This window comes from Cryptomeria japonica, chromosome 3 (genome assembly GCF_030272615.1).
Source record: "Cryptomeria japonica chromosome 3, Sugi_1.0, whole genome shotgun sequence".
NCBI classification, from domain to species: Eukaryota; Viridiplantae; Streptophyta; class Pinopsida; order Cupressales; family Cupressaceae; genus Cryptomeria; species Cryptomeria japonica.
In genome coordinates this window covers 197,471,255-197,491,488 of record NC_081407.1, presented here as the reverse complement: position 1 = coordinate 197,491,488, position 20,234 = coordinate 197,471,255, and the positions used below count along the sequence as shown (strand labels likewise).

Genomic DNA, 20,234 nt, shown 5'->3' with positions numbered 1-20,234 from the left:
ATTTTAACTTCATTATTTGTTGTAATAGGTAGTTCTTTTAAGTTAACCTATCAACAAGATAAAAAATATATATATTTTAAAAATATGTATTATATTTAAAATGTTCTTTAATTTATAATCAAAATAAACTAAATTTCAATAATATTTTTTTGGCAAAAAAGATAAATATCCATATTAATTTAATCATACAACCAAAAAAATATTAAATCTTATAAAAACGATGATAATGAAACTAAATCATTGTGAAAAAATCCTAAGCAACATAAAAAAAAATGATCTAAAATATTCATTGCATTATAATATAATAATATAAATTATGAGTTTATTCACATGTAATATAAGTTATAAAAAAATTAATGACATTTTTTGATTTATTAATTTATTAAAAAAAAAAAATTAAATCAGTTTATTTTAAATTTTTTTTCCAAACAAATCAATTATTCAAAGGTTTATTTTTACAACTTAAAAAATAAAAACAAAACAATATATTATTTTAAAGATATAAATTATTAATAATAATCAAAATCTTATATATTCTCAAAAGGAAAAAGTCATACCTTTCAGGGAGGTTTTTTTAATACGTTATTTCTTTTTTCCTTTTTTAGTGCTTGCCGTTAGGCAATACCATTGTAATGAAAATTCATTTGTTATGTTTAAATGGTTATTAAATAAAATTATTTAGACCAATGAAAACAAAATATTTTCTTTTGTTTTATATTTTTCAACTTTTTTCTATAATATAGATGCATGTTTTTTAATTTTATAATTTACAAAAATTATTTTACTTGTAAATGATTGGTTAATATTAGTTACAATAAATAAATATTTGTAATAATTATAACAATATTATTATTAAACTAAAAATTATTAAGGCAAGTACTCGCCACTATGTGGCACTTGTTTGTATATGTGCTTATCTCCTTGTTTCTTTCTTCTTTTTTATTTTCTACTCTAAACTAGCCACACTATTAGAGAAACTTGATGCCCTCCCTATAACTATCTCTCCATATCTCTTTCTATATCTATACTTTCTATTTATTTGTATCTATGTTTATCTCCTTGTTTCTATCTTCCTCCTTTTTCATTTTCTACTCTAAACTAGCCATACTATTAAAGGAACTTGACGCTTCTCTTGTTATAATACATTACTTTAAATAGTTTACCACACATCTCCTATAATCCAAGAAACATTCATCTAATTAATTTTAATTTTTATATATTTTAATGAATCACAGTACTTTTACATCAAAATTCTGACTAAATACTTTTTACTGAATTCCTATAATTATTATAATACATTACTTTAATTAGCTTACAACACATCTCCTATAATCCAAGTCGATTTTATTTTATTTTATATTTAATTAATATAGATATTTAAAAATCACGCAAACACATGTTTACACGGCATTACCCGGCGCTCTAAGATAGATTACAGTTTTAGCTAATTTATTACCAGAGTTCTGTACTTATATTCTCCTTACCGGAGTAAAATCTATTCTTCACATCATAATCATACAACAGTACTTCTTATGGAGATAAAATTCTCGAGTGCAGCCAACATATCCAGATTCTGGTTTTTTGGAAAGCGAAACGGGAACAATTCCCTTCGAATTTACTCATTCGATATATTTGACGTTAATTTGAAGATGTATGCTAATTATACGGGCTTTTGAATTCAAGTGAAAAGGTGTTCACCATGACATCGCAGCAGCGGTTGCTGAATGCCTCCTTCAATCAGGATAACAGGTAATTAATAATAATGACTTCTGCGCTTAGGGTTTTATTTTGTCTTCTAAGCATGGTACTGTCTGCATCATAATTTTTTCTTCACAGCCGATTAAGGAAATTTAAGGAAGTCTTTCTTTCGTTTTCTTTTTCTTTTCGAACTTTATTGACGCAGAGAAAAACCTCTGAGTCTTACGAGACTGAGGAATTTTTCAGCTAACTTAATTTCAAACTCAGTTTACATAACAATACAATCAAACTCCATTTGCAAACTGGACAATTTCCATTTGTATTGAATTTATTGATGAATCATTACACTACAGCCAAGGAATTTTGTTCTTCTACCAACCAATTCTGCATGGCCCAATACTTCTCTGTAGATTGTAGATTTCCCCCTTGAATTCTTTGTCTCCTTAGCCAATACGCTTCTCTCTTTCACTGGTTTTATTTACCAGCACTGTTTTTATTTTATCTCTGTCATAAATTTCTTTATTTCTCCCTTCCACGTTGGAGATCAACTTCCCCTGCTGCGCAGCTATGTTTCTTTGGTCTCTTTCTATTTCAAACTTTATTTTCTTTCTTACCTTCCCACACATTTGTCACTAATTTCTTCGAACCTGAACAGCAACTTATATTTCCTTTGCAAGTTTCCACGCTATGGGTTCTTTTTACATTTTCAGACTTTAGCACTGTAAATTTATGTGCAGTCTTCCATTCTATATTTTCATGCCTTTGTTTTTATTTTCCCCTGTGCAGCAACCTTTGGATATTTACTGCTCTCCTTTCATCCCAAATCTGACCCTTCCTTTTCCTATGCAGCAGAATGCTATCTCTCTGTTTTGGAGCTCTCATTCTGTTTTCTCCATGCCACTACTCATCTCTGCTGAATGGTCTTATTCGGCTAAGCCACTCCTTACTTTGCAATGCGGCCTCCCTGTGCTTTATTTCCTACGCTTCACTTATATCTCCTTCTTGTGGCTTCCCAAGAGGCATTTGATCTGCCCACTTTTCAAATTCTAATGCGTCCCTTCACATGATCTATATTTGTCCTATTTACCTTGTTTGATGCACGGCTTTTCCCATTCCTTTGTTTTTTATATTAAACATAAAACTTAATAATTGACCTGATGTAGCCTCTTTGTCTCCCATACACAATCTTTGTCACGAGGTACTTACAGAACTCCAATTTGTCAAAATGCTCTTTCATCAGACACACCTGGTAAAAGGTTTGTGAGCATAGGCTCACAAAAGTGGAGTCGAGTGATAGCATCACCCTTTAAGATTACGAACAATCTGCAGCAAACTCCATCACTGTGACAAGTATACAAGAAGTCATTTCCTTTTCCTCTTCTTCCAGCATCTTGCCGAAACAATTGTCATCCTTCTTCCGCAACTTTGCTGTCTACTCTTTTCATTGTGGGTTTGCAACCACCATTTATCATCGTCCTCTGCCGAATTCTTTCTCCTCTCCTCTTCTCCTCTTTCATGGGTTTTGACCCACCACAAACTGACCACCTCCACCAACTCTCACCTGCAACATCTTCTACTACTTCTATATGCAAATGTGAACTATACACACACCAATTTGCAGCCACATAATCTCCTTTGTTTTCTACTTTCACTAATTCTTTATTTAACTTAGCAACAAACAAATCCACATCCATTCCTTCATCAAAGATTTTAGAAAAATTACAACTTACTTCTGCATACTAAGCTGTTACAACTGTCTCTTTCACCATTTTTGCTGCTGCACCTTCATTCTCTCTCAAGTGTTCATTCCTGAACAACTTCTTGATCCTCTTAATCTCTTCCTCAAGCAAGTCATGCTCTTCAACAACAACTAAATCTGCAGCATCCTTACACAAATCTGTATGGAAATTGAAGCTCTCCATGTATCTACTTTCTTCTTTCTTTTTATCCTTTATTGCTTTCATCATCTCTAACAAATTAGACTCAAAATTCTCAAATTTTACCTCATCTCCTTTTGTTGCTCCAACTTCTTTTGCTTTTCTTTTTGTCGCACCATTCAACTCTTCAAGTTCATTTTTCAAATCTCCTTCTAACCACATGTTGATTTGTTTCATTTCCTCTTTCCATAGAAAATCATTCTCCTCTTCGCCCATTGGTTTGTCATTTTCAGGGCCTTCTAACTCTGTTATCCTAACTTCTCCATCTGCTGCAAATTGTTCTTGTTTCTTCTCTTGATCCTTCAAAAGATTCCCAGCCACTTCTTTCTCACTTATTGCAACTTTGATGTTGCTTTCTTCTTTCATACACTCATTAGGGCATACTGCAATTTCTGTTACCACTTCCTCTTGTTTATCTCGCAATGGATTCAACACATATTCCTTAATGCCCTTAATTATGCTATATGTGTTATCGCTGCCATTATGTACAACTTCCCTATCCCAAAGCCAAGGTTGACCTTTTAAAATGTGACAAAACACCGTGGGTACTATGTCACATACAATTTCATCTTTATATCTGCCAATGTGAAAATTTACAATGCTTTGTTCACTTACTCGAATTTGATGAACTCCTTGCAACCAAGAAATGTAGTATGGCCTAGGGTGCTTCATCCTCTTCAAGTTCAGCTTCTCAACCATTTCTAATGCAACCAAATTTTCTCTATTACCGTTGTCCACCATCACCTTGCAAGTCTTTCCACCGGACTTGCAAATAGTTCCGAATGAATCATTCCTTTAGATGGGCTCTTGTTTCTCTTTCCATGGCTTCACAAATTCCTTCTTCATCAGCAAACACTCTCCTTGTCTCCAAAACATTTTGCCAAACAACCGTGGCACAATCTCAATCTGCAATCACAAACAATTTAGAGCCAATGTGCTCTGCAATTACAGGTTCACCTTGCAACAAAACTCTCATTACTATCCTCTATCCAATAGGATTCTGGAAGATGCACCTCTCAAAGACCTCTTGTACCCACTTCTTCTCAGTGGAAGAAGTCTGCACACCTTCTACCCAGTTTCATCTCTGCTGGAGGACAGGCAACATGATTCTCATAGAATCAACTGTTTCTCTTGGCTTCTTCACTCTTCACCAATCTTCACCTGCAGGTCTTGGTGCATATGCTGCACTCTCTGTTGGTGTTGGAAATAAGCCACACCCGGACCGATGATGGACTGGTCCAAGAGGGGCCAGTAGCTCAGTGGTAGAGCACTCCAGCAGCATATGGAAGGTCCTAGGTTCGAGTCCTAGCTGGTCCATGTCTCAACATGGTATCAGAGCCAGGTCCAGGCTAGGAGTCCCAAGCACACGAGAGGTGTGGCTTAAGGAGGGGTGTTGGTGTTGGAAATAAGCCACACCCGGACCGACGATGGACTGGTCCAAGAGTGGCCAGTAGCTCAGTGGTAGAGCACTCCAACAGCATATGGAAGGTCCTAGGTTCGAGTCCTAGCTGGTCCATGTCTCAACACTCTCAAGATCTTTTACCACTTGATGCAGAGCAAAACCACTGAGTCTTTTCAGATTGAGGAATTTCGCAACTAACTTAATTTCAAAATCAATTTACATAACAATACAATCAAACGCCATTTGCAAACTGGATAATTTCAATTTATATTGAATTTATTGATGAATCATTACACTGCAGCCAAGGAATTTTGTTCTTCTACAAGCCAATTCTGCATCGCTCAATACTTCTCTATAGATTGTAGATTTCCCCCTTGAATTCTTTGTCTCCTTAGCCAATACGAGTCTCTCTTTCACTGGTTTTTTTACCAGCACTGTTTTTATTTTATCTCTGTCATAACTTTCTCTATTTCTCCCTTCCACATTGGAGATCATCTTCCCCTGCTGCGCAACTATGTTTCTTTGGTCTCTTTCTATTTCAAACTATATTTTCTTTCTAACCTTCTCACACCATTTGTCACTAATTTCTTCCAACCTGAACAGCAACTTATATTTCCTTTGCAAGTTTCTGCACTATGGGCTCTTTTTACATTCCCAGACATTGACACTGTAAGTTTATTAGCAGTCTTCCATTCTATTTTTCTATGCCCTTGTTTTTATATTCCCTCGTGCAGCAACCTTTGGCTATTTACTGCTCTCCTTTCATCCTAAATCTGACCCTTCCTTTTCCTACGCAGCAGAATGCCCTCTCTATTTTGGATCCCTCATTCTTTATTCTCCATGCCACTACTCATCTTTGTTGGGTGGTCTTACTCGTCTAAGCCACTCCTTATTCTGCAATGTGGGCTCCCTGCTCTTTATTTCCTACGCTTCACTTATATTTCCTTCTTGTGGCTTCCCAAGAGGCATTTGATTGCGTCCTTTCACATATCTATATTTGTCCTATTTACCTCTTTTGATGCACGACTTTTCCGATTCCTTTGTTTTTAATATTAAACAAAAAACTTATTTCACCTGATGTAGCCTTTGTCTCCCACACATGATCTTTGTCACGAGGTAGTTATAAAATCCCAATTTGTCCCGATGCTCCTGCATCAATAATAAATCATTTGTTATTGTAAATCGATGTTGTATTAAACAATAGAGACGAATGCTCTATATAAAGAATTTACAAGAGACAATGTTTCTCAAAAACCAATTATTAACAGAATGCAGAAAATGAAACTTTCCTAAACTAAGACAACTAGATGACCATTAAAGAAACAAAATATTTTTCTAATATCATTGCAAATCATTTTGTGTATGATTTTTTTCATGTTCTCAAATTATGAATACTCACAAGAGACAATAGGCAAAAATAAATCAGATGAGTTATTACTCTATAATTATTACTAGCGTGGTTAGTAATGAGTGAAAATTGGGAAAAAAATAGTTGCAATAAATTCTACAATGCATGTAATTAATTTGGTCATGTTCCTTTGGGGACAGGATTTTGTAATGAGTTTTTTGTTTTGTTTTTTTCTTTCTTTTTAAATTGATATTCGATTCTCAAAAAGAAATGGTCTGGTTACAATATATGTGATCAGGGTAGTCACATTACATAAGCCCCAACCAGGCTATACACTGGCTAGAAAACAAAATACATTGATTCAGTTCATAGATACAAAAAGATCATAAATGGCTATATCAACTACCAAATTTTACATCATTGATTTTTTTTCTGCTCACCCACATTTTGATCTTGAGCAATTTGTTCATCCTGGTCCTGTTCTTTTACATTGACTTTGTTTCCGCTGAGCTTGAAGGAGTCTATTTCAAGTATAGCACCAATGCGATGGGAAGTTCTCTCCTAGCTGCTACAGTCGAAGTTTTGGTGAGTAACCTCCAAATTTCTCACTGCTGCATCGCTTTGAAGCTCATATTGGTGATGCTTGCAAATTTGCAATACTTATTTTGAAAGTCTAAGTATTCATTTTGAAACTTGCTGTCCACTTTTCTCAAATCTCTGGGCCATAACTCTGCTTCTTGAATGTCTTCTTTGAACAGTGGAGAAGTACGTTCATCAGGAATCTTTACAAACCTGCCAGCTGGCATCTTTAGAGTAATAGTAACCTGTTCAACAATCATTAGATATATGAGTCTAGATCTAGACCAGTAAGGATCCTTGTCTTGCCGTGGTATACTTGTTCATTCCTTTTCCATAAAAACCTTAAAATTTCAGTGGAAAGGGATAACTAAAAAAAATTAAGATTACTATTAAATCCTTGCGCACAAAACCACATAAAATTTCAAACCAAGAGACATTATCCCTACTATCCTACCCCACAATGTTACTCATAAATAAGGACTAGATTGCAGAGGCAAACTGACACTTAAAAAAGATGTGCTCAATATCTTCATGATAATCACATAGGGGGCAGACAACAGTTGTAGGACCAGTAACAAGCTTCTTAAGGAGGATTATCCATCTAAAACAACATTTTATGGGCTGGATTTTATTTGACCAGCTGACTGAAAAAATAGAAGACCATTCTCTCTTTTCAAGACTCAGGTTCTAGACCTTTTTAACATGTTCAAAGACCTCATGGGTTTGAGATAACAATTTATAAAGACTGAGCGATTTAATATTCAAGAGGGGGGTACCATCACTCCATTTAAAATTCTTATAGCATTCTGTATTAAACTTGATCATAATCGGAAAATGCAATGTCCCCAATCCTTGTTTGATAACAAAAAATGATCTTTTATTCATGTCCACAATTTTAGATTCTTTTTTAAGATGTGTCCAAGATTTGATGTTTCTATTTGTAAGAATGTCATTGCAACAATAGACTCGAATATTGTCCCACCTCTTAGCAGAGTAACCTTGAAGTAGAGCCAATGGTTTATTATGGCTCACATTCCAACACAAGGATCTGAAACCAATTTTTTTTTTGTCTTATTGACAGCTTCACAACCACATAATAATTGCCTACTGCACTCCCAAGCCTTCCAAATACAGTAGATCTTGAAGGTATAACACTGAATTTCTTAAAAAGAAGGTCATAAGAGTGGATTTTTTTCCACTGTATAGCAGATTTTGGAACTGCATCTTGGATATTTCTTCTAACATTCCATGGTTCATTGTCCTCCATGGCTTTCAAGATCCATTTAGAAGAGAAAGGGAAAGACGAACCTAGAAAGACCTCCGAGAACCAGTATGGACTTTCAGTATCCTATGTTACTTTCAAATCAGATATAGTTAATCTCGCATCCATTAACCCTTAGAGGAATGATAATGTAATTTGCAGATCTAAATAAGATTTCGGCAGCATATCGGCATGTAAATCAACACTTAAAGAACATGAAAAACAACAGAAAATACTAAGAGGGGGAGGGGGTAAATCAGTATTTTCAAATTTTAAAATATCAAGAAGACATAAAACTTAAAATTAAACATTCAGTGAGACAGAGACAAGAAATTTTATCATGTGGAAAACCCTTTCGGGTAAAAAACCACGGTTTATTAAACTGCAAAAAAATGGGCAACAACCTGGTTACAAAATAGAGCTTCAACTCTGTCTATTTGAGGCTCCAACCTCTGTTACACAAGAAGCACCAACTTCTGAAAACAACTTCTTATAAAAAGGCTCCAACCATCTCAAATATAGGATTTAAAAGAGAACAGATTAAGAACATTGTTTTATACTGATGTGTATAAAACTCTTTAACCTCAGAACATCTTCAGCATGAAATTTTAAGCTTTAAATTCTATCATACAAAAACACTCCGCAGCAGACTGAAAGACTAGATAATATAAGAGTTATTCTGGTTCAAAAACTCCTTTTTGCATTGGCACATTTTACTTCATATGCTACTCAACTGATCAACACGATATTTGAGAGAGTATCATTTGAGATGCTTGACGATCTTTGAAACTGCAGACAGAGATCTCATTTTCAACTGAAGGTGATTCATTCTGCTTGAAACTTCAAGAGCACACTTGTATGTCAAGATTATGCATGCTCCAAAGTCGATACACAAAACAAATACGACTCTGGTCTGACTAAATCTCACAATCAAAAATTTCTATCCTTCATTCACTTGTTGACTCCCACTCCTTTTTAAAAAAAGAATGAATTCCACCACATACGTAGACACACAAATACTTTCAGATCCAATAAAGCTTAACAGCTTCTAAAATTATTCAACACAACTCATCTTCAGCTGGCCCTTAAAACATTTTTTAATTCATTCATCTATTCTGAAAACTTTTGAGAAAACTCACTCCATGTTAAAAATCGCTCAGCTCAATCACACTTAGCAAAGCTTAACCAACTACTTCAAAAAATGCCCCCTTACATCCAAATTCACAAAAGAAGGAAAGTGATTGTTTTTTAAAAAAAACGTTACACACCAACATACAGTCTTTTTTGCACTTACTGCTGCAACCTCAACAAATCGTATCAGAAAAGAAACGCTTTTCTCAGAAAAAGCGTTACCAAAGTCTTCCAAATCAACTTCTGCCTGAATATGTTTTTAAAAAAAACAAACCAATCATCAAATGGCAACTCAACCAAAAACGGCACCATTCAGACATAGTAAGAATGCGCCAGATCAACAGTCTATTATGCTCACGTTACAAACTGTAGAACACACTAGTCGATATTCATTTTTAGTCCAGAATACTAAACAACTACCACCTGAAGATCCTATGTTTGTTCCTCCTGGTGTCTTAATGCTTTTTTCTTGTAAGGTCCTTTTGTAAAGGGTTTCGGGGCCCCTTCGAAACCTGCTTTTACTTTAATCAAAAACTACCCCCTTAAGAATCTAAGCAAAATCCAGGATTTTGAAATGATAAAAAACGTCTTCCAACAAAGCTAGTTATCTGAAAATACTGACACAAATGTCAGCCCAGCAAAAACAGTTATGTCCAGACTACAGTATTTATATTAAAGTCGTCTGGCAAAGGCGACAAATAGATGAGAACAAGTGGCACACGCTGAAGTAGAAATAATCCAGCGATCACCCTGAGCAAAGAACTGCCACATGCCACAAGCTAAACTCAAAAATCACACAATACGAACTGCAGCAATCACAACAAATACAGCGAGCAAGATTTGACATCAATGACACAATCAACAACCTCCCCCTGTCATTGATGGCAATCAAAACCGAACAGTTATCTCCCCCTGACTTGCTGCTCCCCCTTTGACATCAATGACATTGTCCAACTTGAACATCTGATTCGGGGCATGAAATAAAACAGTGAAAACTCCCCTTGAAACCATGCCATATGTCAGTGTTGGAGTGAAAGCACTCCAAGTTTCTTCCTGAGATATTCAAAACTTTCTCGTGGCAATGGCTTTGTGAATATATCAACAACCTGCTCCTTAGACCACACATATTCCAACTTGACAATCTGATTAGTCGCTTATTCACGCATATAGTGATATTTATTGGGAATATGCTTAGTACGAGAGTGCAAAACTAGATATTTTGAAATATCAATAGTACTCATATTATCACATAAAATAGAAATGGGATGATTATACTCAACCTTGTAGTCCTGCAGAGTGTGTGAAGTTGAACCATCCAGATAACCTGTGTGCAACATGATACAACTGCTATGTACTCAGCGTCAGCTGTAGACAAAGAAATGGAAGCTTGTTTTTTGCTTAGCCATGAAACAAGACAACCACCAACAAAGAAAACACCTCCACTTGTGCTTTTTCTATCATCTATTGAACCTCCCCAATCTGCATCAGCATAAGCAATTAGTGTAAAATCATGACATTTAGGATACCATAAGCCAAAACTCATTGTACCCTTAAGACACTTGAAAATTCTTTTTATTTCTTGCACATGAGTTTCCTTAGTTTAGGCTTGAAATCGTGCAACATAATGAACTGCCTGGATGATGTCAGGTCTAGTAGTTGTGACATATAGTAAACTGCCTACCATAGACTTGTAATATGTGTCATGTCCCCTTTCTAGAGTGGACATCGGAGACGGAGGAGTTGGCCTATCATTGGAGTCTCGTAGGCTAGCAGAGGTTGATTGGGACTCATTCAGTGCATATAGTGATTGGATTTTGGCTTTACAGGCAGTTTGGAGTCAGTTTGGAGCAGTTCCTAGATTTTAGGGGCTATCCCTAAATTTTAGGAGGTCGTGACAGTTGCCAGTCGTGAGGTTATTCATGACCTTTTAGATGGTTTCAGTTTCAAAGAGATTGGGCTTGTTTCCTAAATTTTAGGAACATCCCTAGATTTTAGGGATGAGACTACCAGTGAATCCTTGATTTCCGACTTCAGTCACAGACAGGTGACAGGATGATTTTAGGGTTTGTAATGTCAGTTGGGCATTTTGTGGCTATTTGGGTTATATTTTTAATATTTCCTAAGTTAGCGTTTAATAATTAAATAAGGCTAAGTTGTTAGCCATTTTGGAGTAATAAGGGGATTTTTGGTCTCATCTGGATGCGCATCCTATTGTGTGATAGCTCGTTGGAAAGATCTTGAAATTCTTTAAATCTTTCTCTTTGGTCTCAGGGCAATTCAGTGAGCGGATTTCTGTCTATGGGGAAAAAGGTCATTTTCTAGTAACATGACCACTTTAAAATAAGAAATTATAACATTTCCACTAGACCACGCCACTTGGAGACAATTAGGGTTTGATTTGCAATTGAGAGGGGTTATAAGGGGATAGGAGCTTCATTCTATGATTATCTTTTACACATTTTACATCTTGGATTTGAGATTTGGCTCTGGAAGAGCTTTTCAGCATCTGGGACGCCAACCCCAATGCCTTGCCTGTTTGGGACGTAGCCCCCAATACAGTGGTTTGGATTTGTTTGCAGCTATTAGCATCTTGGAGATTGTACGGCATTCTTTCTGGAGGTTTAGCAATTCTGACAGAGTTCAGCGTGGGGTTTGGGGTTTCTAACCAGTTGGGTGTACTTGGCAGCCGTACGGCTGTACCTGGCAGCCACTTTCCTTCCCACGTGCAGCACTTGGAGGGCTGGAATCTTGCCACAACTTCATTCCTAGTTATGTTACTCTTTCAGCATCCAGGTTGGAATTATTCCTGATTGTAATCTTCCTGAAATTATTGGAAATCTTCATCTGGTCAAATATTTGATTTTATATTCAGAAATCTGCCTTGAATCGAATTTGTTTTGGCTGTATATGAACTTCATTTTCAATACTTTGTTCACGTACTTGTACTTCATTATTTACTTGTTGAAAAATCATCAAAATACAAAAAGAATTCAACCCTTCTGCAACTTCTGTCTATTTCTGAAAGAAAATATTAATAAGCAGGAAAAATCAATTTAAATAAATAAAAATTACAGCAGATTGGTAAAAGAGATCCATCAGGGATCTTTCAATATGTTTGATTAACATTAGGAGATTCATCATCTTTACTGAGTTTACATCCTGTCTCCATAGGTGTACTAACAGGACTACTATCCTCCATTCTGAATTTTTTTAACATCTCTCTAATTTATTTTGTCTAAGAGATAAAAATAACTTCAGATGATTGCTGAATTTGAAGACCCAGAAAGCAAGACAACTCACCCACCATAGACATTTCGAACTTCCGTTTCATGTTTGCAGCGAACTCTTTGCTCATGCCTACACAATCACTGCCAAATATTAGATCATCTACATAAACAACAACAACCAAAATGCTGTTACCTTCTTTTACATAAAGATTTCTGTCCGCTACACCTTTTTTGAAGCCTTGCTGCTGCAAGTATTTATCCAAACTATCATACCAGGCTGGTGGAGCCTGTTTAAGGCCATACAGTGCCTTTTTCAGCTTGCAGACATAATCCAGTTTGATAGTCAACACAAATCCATTAGACTGTTCAATATAAACCTCTTCATTCAAACAACCATTAAGAAATGCAGATTTAATATCCATTTGAAACACCTTAAATCCTTTGTAAGAAGCAAAAGCAAGAAAGAGCCTAATAGCTTCAAGATGAGCTACAGGTGCAAAGGTCTCATCATAATCTAGACCCTCTACTTGAGCATACCCTTTACATACCAAGCGTGCTTTATTTCTTACCACTTGACCTTTCTCATTTAGTTTGTTTGTGTAGACCCACTTCGTGCCAACAACATTCTTGTCTTTGGGTCTAGGCACAAGTTCCCATGTGTCACTCTTTTGAATTTGCTCAAGCTCCTCTTTCATAGCTACTATCCAATGTTTATCTTCAGCTGCTTCTTCAAAACACTTAGGTTCAAACATAGAAAGTAATGAAACATCTTCATCTTCAAAATAGTTTACATTTCTTCTAGTGGCTCTCGCTCTATTTTCAGGTAAAATCTGATCAACAAGATGATTTCTTTGCACAAATTTAGAAGGAGACTTGAAAGAGGTCTTACCAATTTCACCCACTGATTCATTTTCAGAATGTGTGCTTGCTGTCCCATTTTGCATACTAGATGAAGAAGATGCATTTCCTAGCTCTTGACTGAGAGTTTTTAGGAGTATTTTGAGTGTTGTTATTTGCTGTCCCTGCTTGTGGTTGTGAAGAAAAGGGTTGAACAACACTACTTGTCTCCTCCTTTTGAGCATTGCTGCTGCCATTTCTATTCTCATAAGAAGTGTTAGCCATTTCATGAACTTTTACATTAACACTTTCAACAATTTTATGCAACCTTTTGTTGAAGCACCTATAAGCTTTGCTTTTAGAAGAATAACCCAAGAAAATACCCTCATCTAATCTAGGATCAAATTTACCTAGATTATCATCCTCCCTTTTGTTATAACAAGGACTACCAAAAACCTTAAAGTATTTAACTGTTGCTGGTTTACCTTTCCACAACTCACAAGGTGTCTTTTTTTATTTGACTCTTAACAAGCCTCTATTTTGAATATACATAGCTGTGTGAACAATTTCTCTCCAAAAAGCATCACTAACCTTGGCTTCATTCATCATATAGGAGCCAGTTCTTGTACGGTTCTATTCTTCCTTTTTTAACCACACCATTTTTGTTGTGGTATCCTGGGTGCTGAAACTTGTCTCTTGATTCCATTGTGCTCACAAAAACTCACAAATTCATTAGATGTAAACTCACTACCATTGTCAGAGCGCAAACACTTAATCTTCAAATCCATTTCATTTTCAACTAAGGCTTTAAATGCTTTAAATTTTTCTAAGGCCTCTAGTTTTTCTTTCGAGAAAGTCACCCATGTCATATGAGTAAAATCATCAATTAATAACATAAAATACTTTTCACCTTGCAAGATTGCTGTCCTAGTTGGTCCACATAGATTAGTATGGACTAGCTCAAGTGGTCTGGAGCTGGATAAGTCCTTGGATTTGAAACTGGTTCTAGTTTGCTTCCCCATCTGACAATTTTTGCAAACAATATTTGCTGATTTGTCTAGCCGTGGGATATCTCTTACAGCTTCCTTCTTGCTGATTTTAATTAAATTCTCAAAATTCATGTGCCCAAGTCTCCTATGCCTTAACCAAGCTTCATTAAACTAACTTAAACAACACATATCATTGTTAGAATCATTAAGAATATAAATATTGTTTGCCGCCCCATTAGCATTAGCAATGACTTTTTCACTTTTGCTTATAGTGCAACAATTAGAATTGAAAGAAAGATCATATCCTTGGTCACATAGTTGACTTACACTTAACAGATTATGTTTCAAACCTTTGACATATAACACATTTTCTACTTTTGTTTCACCATCATTCAGAACAAGAGTGCCTATACCTGCAACTCTTGCGGAAGAACTACCTCCAAACCCGAGTTTACCTCCATTCATTTTCTCAAAAGTAAGGAATTTACTTTTGTCACCGTCATGTGTCTGGAACAACCACTGTCAACGTACCATATATCCCTCTCATTCCGAGCAAGAAAAACTGTTTGCACAACTAAAGCTACTTCAGGATTTGACTTTTTTTTTCTTCCAAACTTTCATATTCTTCTTCCCTTTCCTTTCTCCATCCTCCTTCTTAGGCAAATTTGTCAACACACTTGCAGAATTTTGCAGAATGACCAAGGTTATTGCACTTGTAACAAACAATAGCATAATTTCTCAAGGGTGCAAAAGAATTCTGATTCACAAAACTAAAATTTTTCTTAGGAAATTTTCTGCAATTTACAGCCTTATGACCATAGTAGTTGCAAGAAAAACAGTAACCATAGAAATAAGCATTGTTTTAGCTAGTCACACGAGCTTGTCTAGCTTTAAAAAACTTATTGAAGTTACCAATTCTGTTATTAGAAACAAAACCAGCATTAGGTTTCCGTTGTTTACCTCCAGAAGGTTTAGAACATTGACCTTCATCATAGCCAACTCCACTCTTATCAAGTGACTGCTTTTGAGAGCTCAATAAGCCATCCAGTGTCATAGTACTATTCAGAAAAGTATTTTCCTTACTAAACTGTTGAGAGGATTTTTCAATCTTTCTCAATGAGACAATCTCTTTTTCAAGTTTTTCACAAGTAGCTTCATTGTCCTTGAATTGTTTTTTGAGATCTTCTTCAATTCTTTTACTTTCTTCAATCTGCACTTTAAGGTCTTCAATAAGTTTTCCAGTAGCTTCTAGTGCAACATTATTCTCAGAAACCTTGCTATTTTCTTCCTGTAGCAGCAGCTTAAGATTATGATTTTTCCTTTTAATCTCTTTATCTCACTAAGAGCACTAATCAGCTCTTGTTCAAGATAAACCTCCACATCTTCTTCAACAAAGTAGTCTACCTCTTCTTGAATGTCTTCAACAGCCATGAACAAGATTTCATCATTCTGATTTTATTCTTCACTACTAGGAGAAGAGTCACTGTCTTCCTTGGAGTAGAGACTTATCTTAAATTTTCGAAACTTCCTTCCTTGGTTTGGTTTTGGGTTTAGAGGTTTGGTCAAAATTTTATTTGGGTTTGTCCATACAAAAACACATAAAAATCAGAAATATATACATATTTGCAGTAGTAATTAAGTTTAAAATGCATCATATGTTGTTTACTAATTAAAACCATCATAAAAATAAAAAATATTACAATGTCATTTAGTCACATTCAAATGTCATGATATATATTAAAATTAAATAATAATAATGCCAAGTGTCAACAATCAGCCATCATTATATGGGTCTTTAAAAATATCACCATCCCATCCATACTAGATGAGGTATGTATTGGCAAAATAGAAGAACTACAACTAGTGCCTTTGGCACTAGTGCTAGCACTAACACTTTCATGCTTGCTAGTTGGTTTTCAACATCAAGTTCAACAAAGTGGGAAGTGAAAGCATCCAAGTCAATATGCTTTGGTTCAACAACCCGCTTCCTTGTGTCCCCTTACTTTTAGCCAGTTTTTGTGTGAAAGGAGCTGCAAGTTTGAATGCACATACTCCAAGTTCTTTGCCTTTTTGGAGTGTAGTTGATTGCGCTTTACTAAGTGGATGGCTTCACTTCCTCTTAGATGGAGATGAACTAGCAACCTATTAAGAAAAAAAATAGATTAAAAAAAATTAAATTATAAAATATAAATGAAACTTAAAAGATAAAGGGATTTCTTAGAAAAATTGCAATAAAATTTTGATCACTAGAGGTTGTAGGTATGTGAATGATGGGCCATGGAAGTACCACCAACTATGAGCATCAACCTTATACCTGTCTTAAAGAGTATAAATATTAAAGTCGTTGGAGCATACAAAATCAATGAACTCAATCATCATTGCATCCCGCATGTTAGGATCAACGAAGAGTTTGCGAACTGCTGCCTTGTATCCTTGATTGACTACTACATCTCTATATGGAGCAATTCTTGTTGACACAAAAAAGATCTCAACACAATAATATTTGAGACTCAATGCAAAGGCAAAATGTAGCAGAATGGTTATTTTGTTCCATCTCTCCAATGATTTTGTGTAGTTTTTTGAAGAAAGTTTCTGTAGGATCTTGGTCTTTTGCACTTATGATGGCTTTCATCTTCTCAATCATTAAGTTGGTGTCATTTATCTCACCCAAACAAGGCCTATCCATGTTAGTGCAATGGACCATTCTTAATATAGGCTTAGTGAAATTAAGGAGATATTCATCACGATCCCACCAAATGTCATCTAAGATCATTTGCTGCCCTTGTAGTGCTAGAATGCCTTCATGTAGGCCCATTTTGGGTTGATGATCATGTTAGAAAGTGTCTCACAAACATTCACAAGTCGTCTCAAGAAAATTGTGTTGGAGGCAAAGTAGGTATCAACAACTTGTTTAAAAATCAAAATTAGAAAAATGAAATTTATCAAAATAAAAATTACGAAGTTTACCAAGTGAAACATATTTAAGTTACCTTCAACTACTCCGATTTCGAGAATGTTCTGAATATGCCTTGTGATATATGGTGTTGGTGATGAACATTTGGATCTCTTTAGCCTTAGCATACACTTGTTTGAGCCTATCAATTTTGGTGTCAATTTTTTGTAGCACAAGGTTGAGGGAGTGGACAACATAAGGTGTCCAAAAAATTTGTAAATAATGCTCCTTAATCATTAACTCAGTTGCTCTATAAATTTTGGCATTGTTTATTATAACTTGCACAACATTTTGAGGGCTCACTTCCTCAATGGCTATCATGAGAATTTTAGCAACAAAGGCACTATCCTTCACTTCCCCTTCACAATCCATTGCTCTCAAAAACATTGCCCTTTTACGGGACATGGCAATAACATTGATCAATGGCCAAGTTTTTGTATCTTTCCATCTATCAGAAGTGATCGATATTAGAATAATTAATTCTATTAGTTAGTTACCTTCTTTTGTGGTTCTATTGATGGTCATTTAGTTAGTCATTAGTCAACTATTGCTTCTTTTATAAGAACGCATAGTTTGCTTTTTAGTTTTAAGCTTTGTAGCTTTATTTAGCGTTTTAAGCTTTTTTAAGCTTTAGATTAACGGTTTGTTCTTTTTAGAACACCGTCTTGTAATTCCTTTATATATGCTTGTATATTCATTATCAATTAATTGAATATCATCCAATTATTTTGAGCAATCAATTTTTCAATGGACACCCCTTTTTTGGCCCACAAACCCTTGAGACTTCAATGACTTCTCTACAAATTTCATCTCTTTTTCCAATAAGGTGCTATGCACCTTCTAAAAACCCGGGCCCTTGTATAGCGCCTCATTAATTGCTTTCACCATTTGTTGCGGATATGATGATGAATTGTTAAGGATATAGCTTCATTCGGATTGAAGCAAGTAATATATATAACGACATTGAATGAAGGGTCAAGTCTCCGTAGGGTCATGACTCTACATGGCATAAGCCACGTAGAAGTCATGCCCCTACGTGGACATGACTCTTCATCCTTTTATTTATAGGCATCGACACTTGCTGTGAACTGAAACCAATAACTGTGGCACTTTCATGAACCAACAAGCTGTCGATATTATCATAGAAGACTAATAGTTAGAGTTATATATATTTATATATATATACACATCGGAGGTAAAACATACTCATTGCAGTGATCTTATTAAAGTCTATCCTCACTACATATTACCAGACTATTGTCTTCTCTATCTCTGATCTAAATTCCTTAACATGGTATCAGAGCCACGTTGGTAGAGAAATAATAAAATAGTGACACCTCTTTTCTAAAAAAAATTCAGACTTGCACTCAAAATCAAAGGAAAATCAATCATGGTGAACAGTGTTAGAGTGGAGGATAGACTCGAAGGCGCATCCAACTTCGTCTCATGGAGAATTCGAATAACAACAATTCTTCAAGAACTCGAACTAGATGCATGCATAGAAGAAGATACTAAGATGCCCAAAGATGAGCCAGAGAAAACAACCTGGAAAGGACACAACAACAAAGCTAAGAAAATCATAATTGATGCTGTTAAAGATCACATTCTCCCAACCATCTCAAAACTAACTACAGCGTATGATATGTTCAAGACCATTCAAAACTCATGAAATAAATAATGCAAGCAGATTGCTCACTTTAAAACAACAATTAATGCATATCTACATGAACAAAGGAGAAACAATCACATCCTATTTCATGAGGATTTCAAAATTAAAAGACCAATTGTCAACTATTGGGAATAATATAGATGATATGGAGCTATCTCTAATAGCACTTAAGGGATTACCATCCAGTTGGGAATCCTTTATTCAAGGCATTAGTGCTCGTCCGACACTACCAAAATTTGATCAACTCAAGAATGATTGTACTCAAGAAGAATCTCAATTAATCACAAGAGGATTGGGTCCAAACAAAGGGGGAGAAGTTCAAGCACTACATGCTAACACAAGCAACAAAGGGAAGAAAAGGAAGTTCAAACGGAAGAGAGGAAATAATCACAAAAGCAAAGACTTCTCCAAGATTCAATGCTACAAGTGTGATAAATTTGGACACGCTCACAGGTTCTGCCCAGAAACAAAGAAAGCTCAAGCAACCATAGCTGAAGTCAAGGAAGTAGAGAATCCTCTATTTTTCTTATTCTTATCGAGCTAACTAAACTCAAACAAACATATGTGGATAATCGATAGTGGAGCATCTCGACACATAACCGGTTTTAGAGATCAATTCAAAACCTTTGAAGGCCACTCAACTGAAGAAGTTACAATAGGAGACAATTCTACCTATCCAGTGAAAGGAATTGGGACCTGCTCAATTCAATTAAGAACAGGAGTTACATTACAATTGAAAGATGTTCTCTTTGTACCAGGTATCAAAAGGAATTTGGTCTCTATTTCAGGACTAGCTGATCAAGGATATCGTGTCACCTTCCATGAAGATAAAGTTCTACTCTGGCCTAAAAACTCTTAACATAAAGAATGCTATTCCTATAGGATCTAGAGATGGTAGTTTATACAAATTATGTAATACTAAAAAACAAGCACTAAATCATGAAGTATCAAACTCTAATGAAATTTGGCATAGAAGATTAGGACATCTTCGATTTAGTGCCCTACCTTCTATAGGAAAAATTACCACAGGATTACCCAATCTAAAATCTGATCATGTTGGAACTTGTAAAGGATGTGCTCTAGGGAAGAACTCAAAAGGGTCCTTTCCCTCAAGTGAACACAAATCAAAAGTTGTACTAGAACTTGTCCACACTGATTTGTGTGGTCCAATGTCATTACCATCACTAGGGGGATTCTTGTATT

General features: G+C 35.5%; 1 protein-coding gene across 1 annotated transcript in view; it reads left to right on the top strand.

Annotated features, from left to right (window-relative positions):
- The first annotated feature begins 1,476 nt into the window (after window positions 1-1,476).
- LOC131061595 (autophagy-related protein 18b) overlaps window positions 1,477-20,234 on the top strand; it is an 89,086-nt gene continuing 70,328 nt past the window's right edge. Inside the window, exon 1 of the mRNA XM_057995364.2 lies at window positions 1,477-1,749. Coding sequence (XP_057851347.1) covers window positions 1,700-1,749 — 50 coding nt within the window. The 5' untranslated portion in view covers window positions 1,477-1,699. The remainder of the gene's footprint in view (window positions 1,750-20,234) is intronic.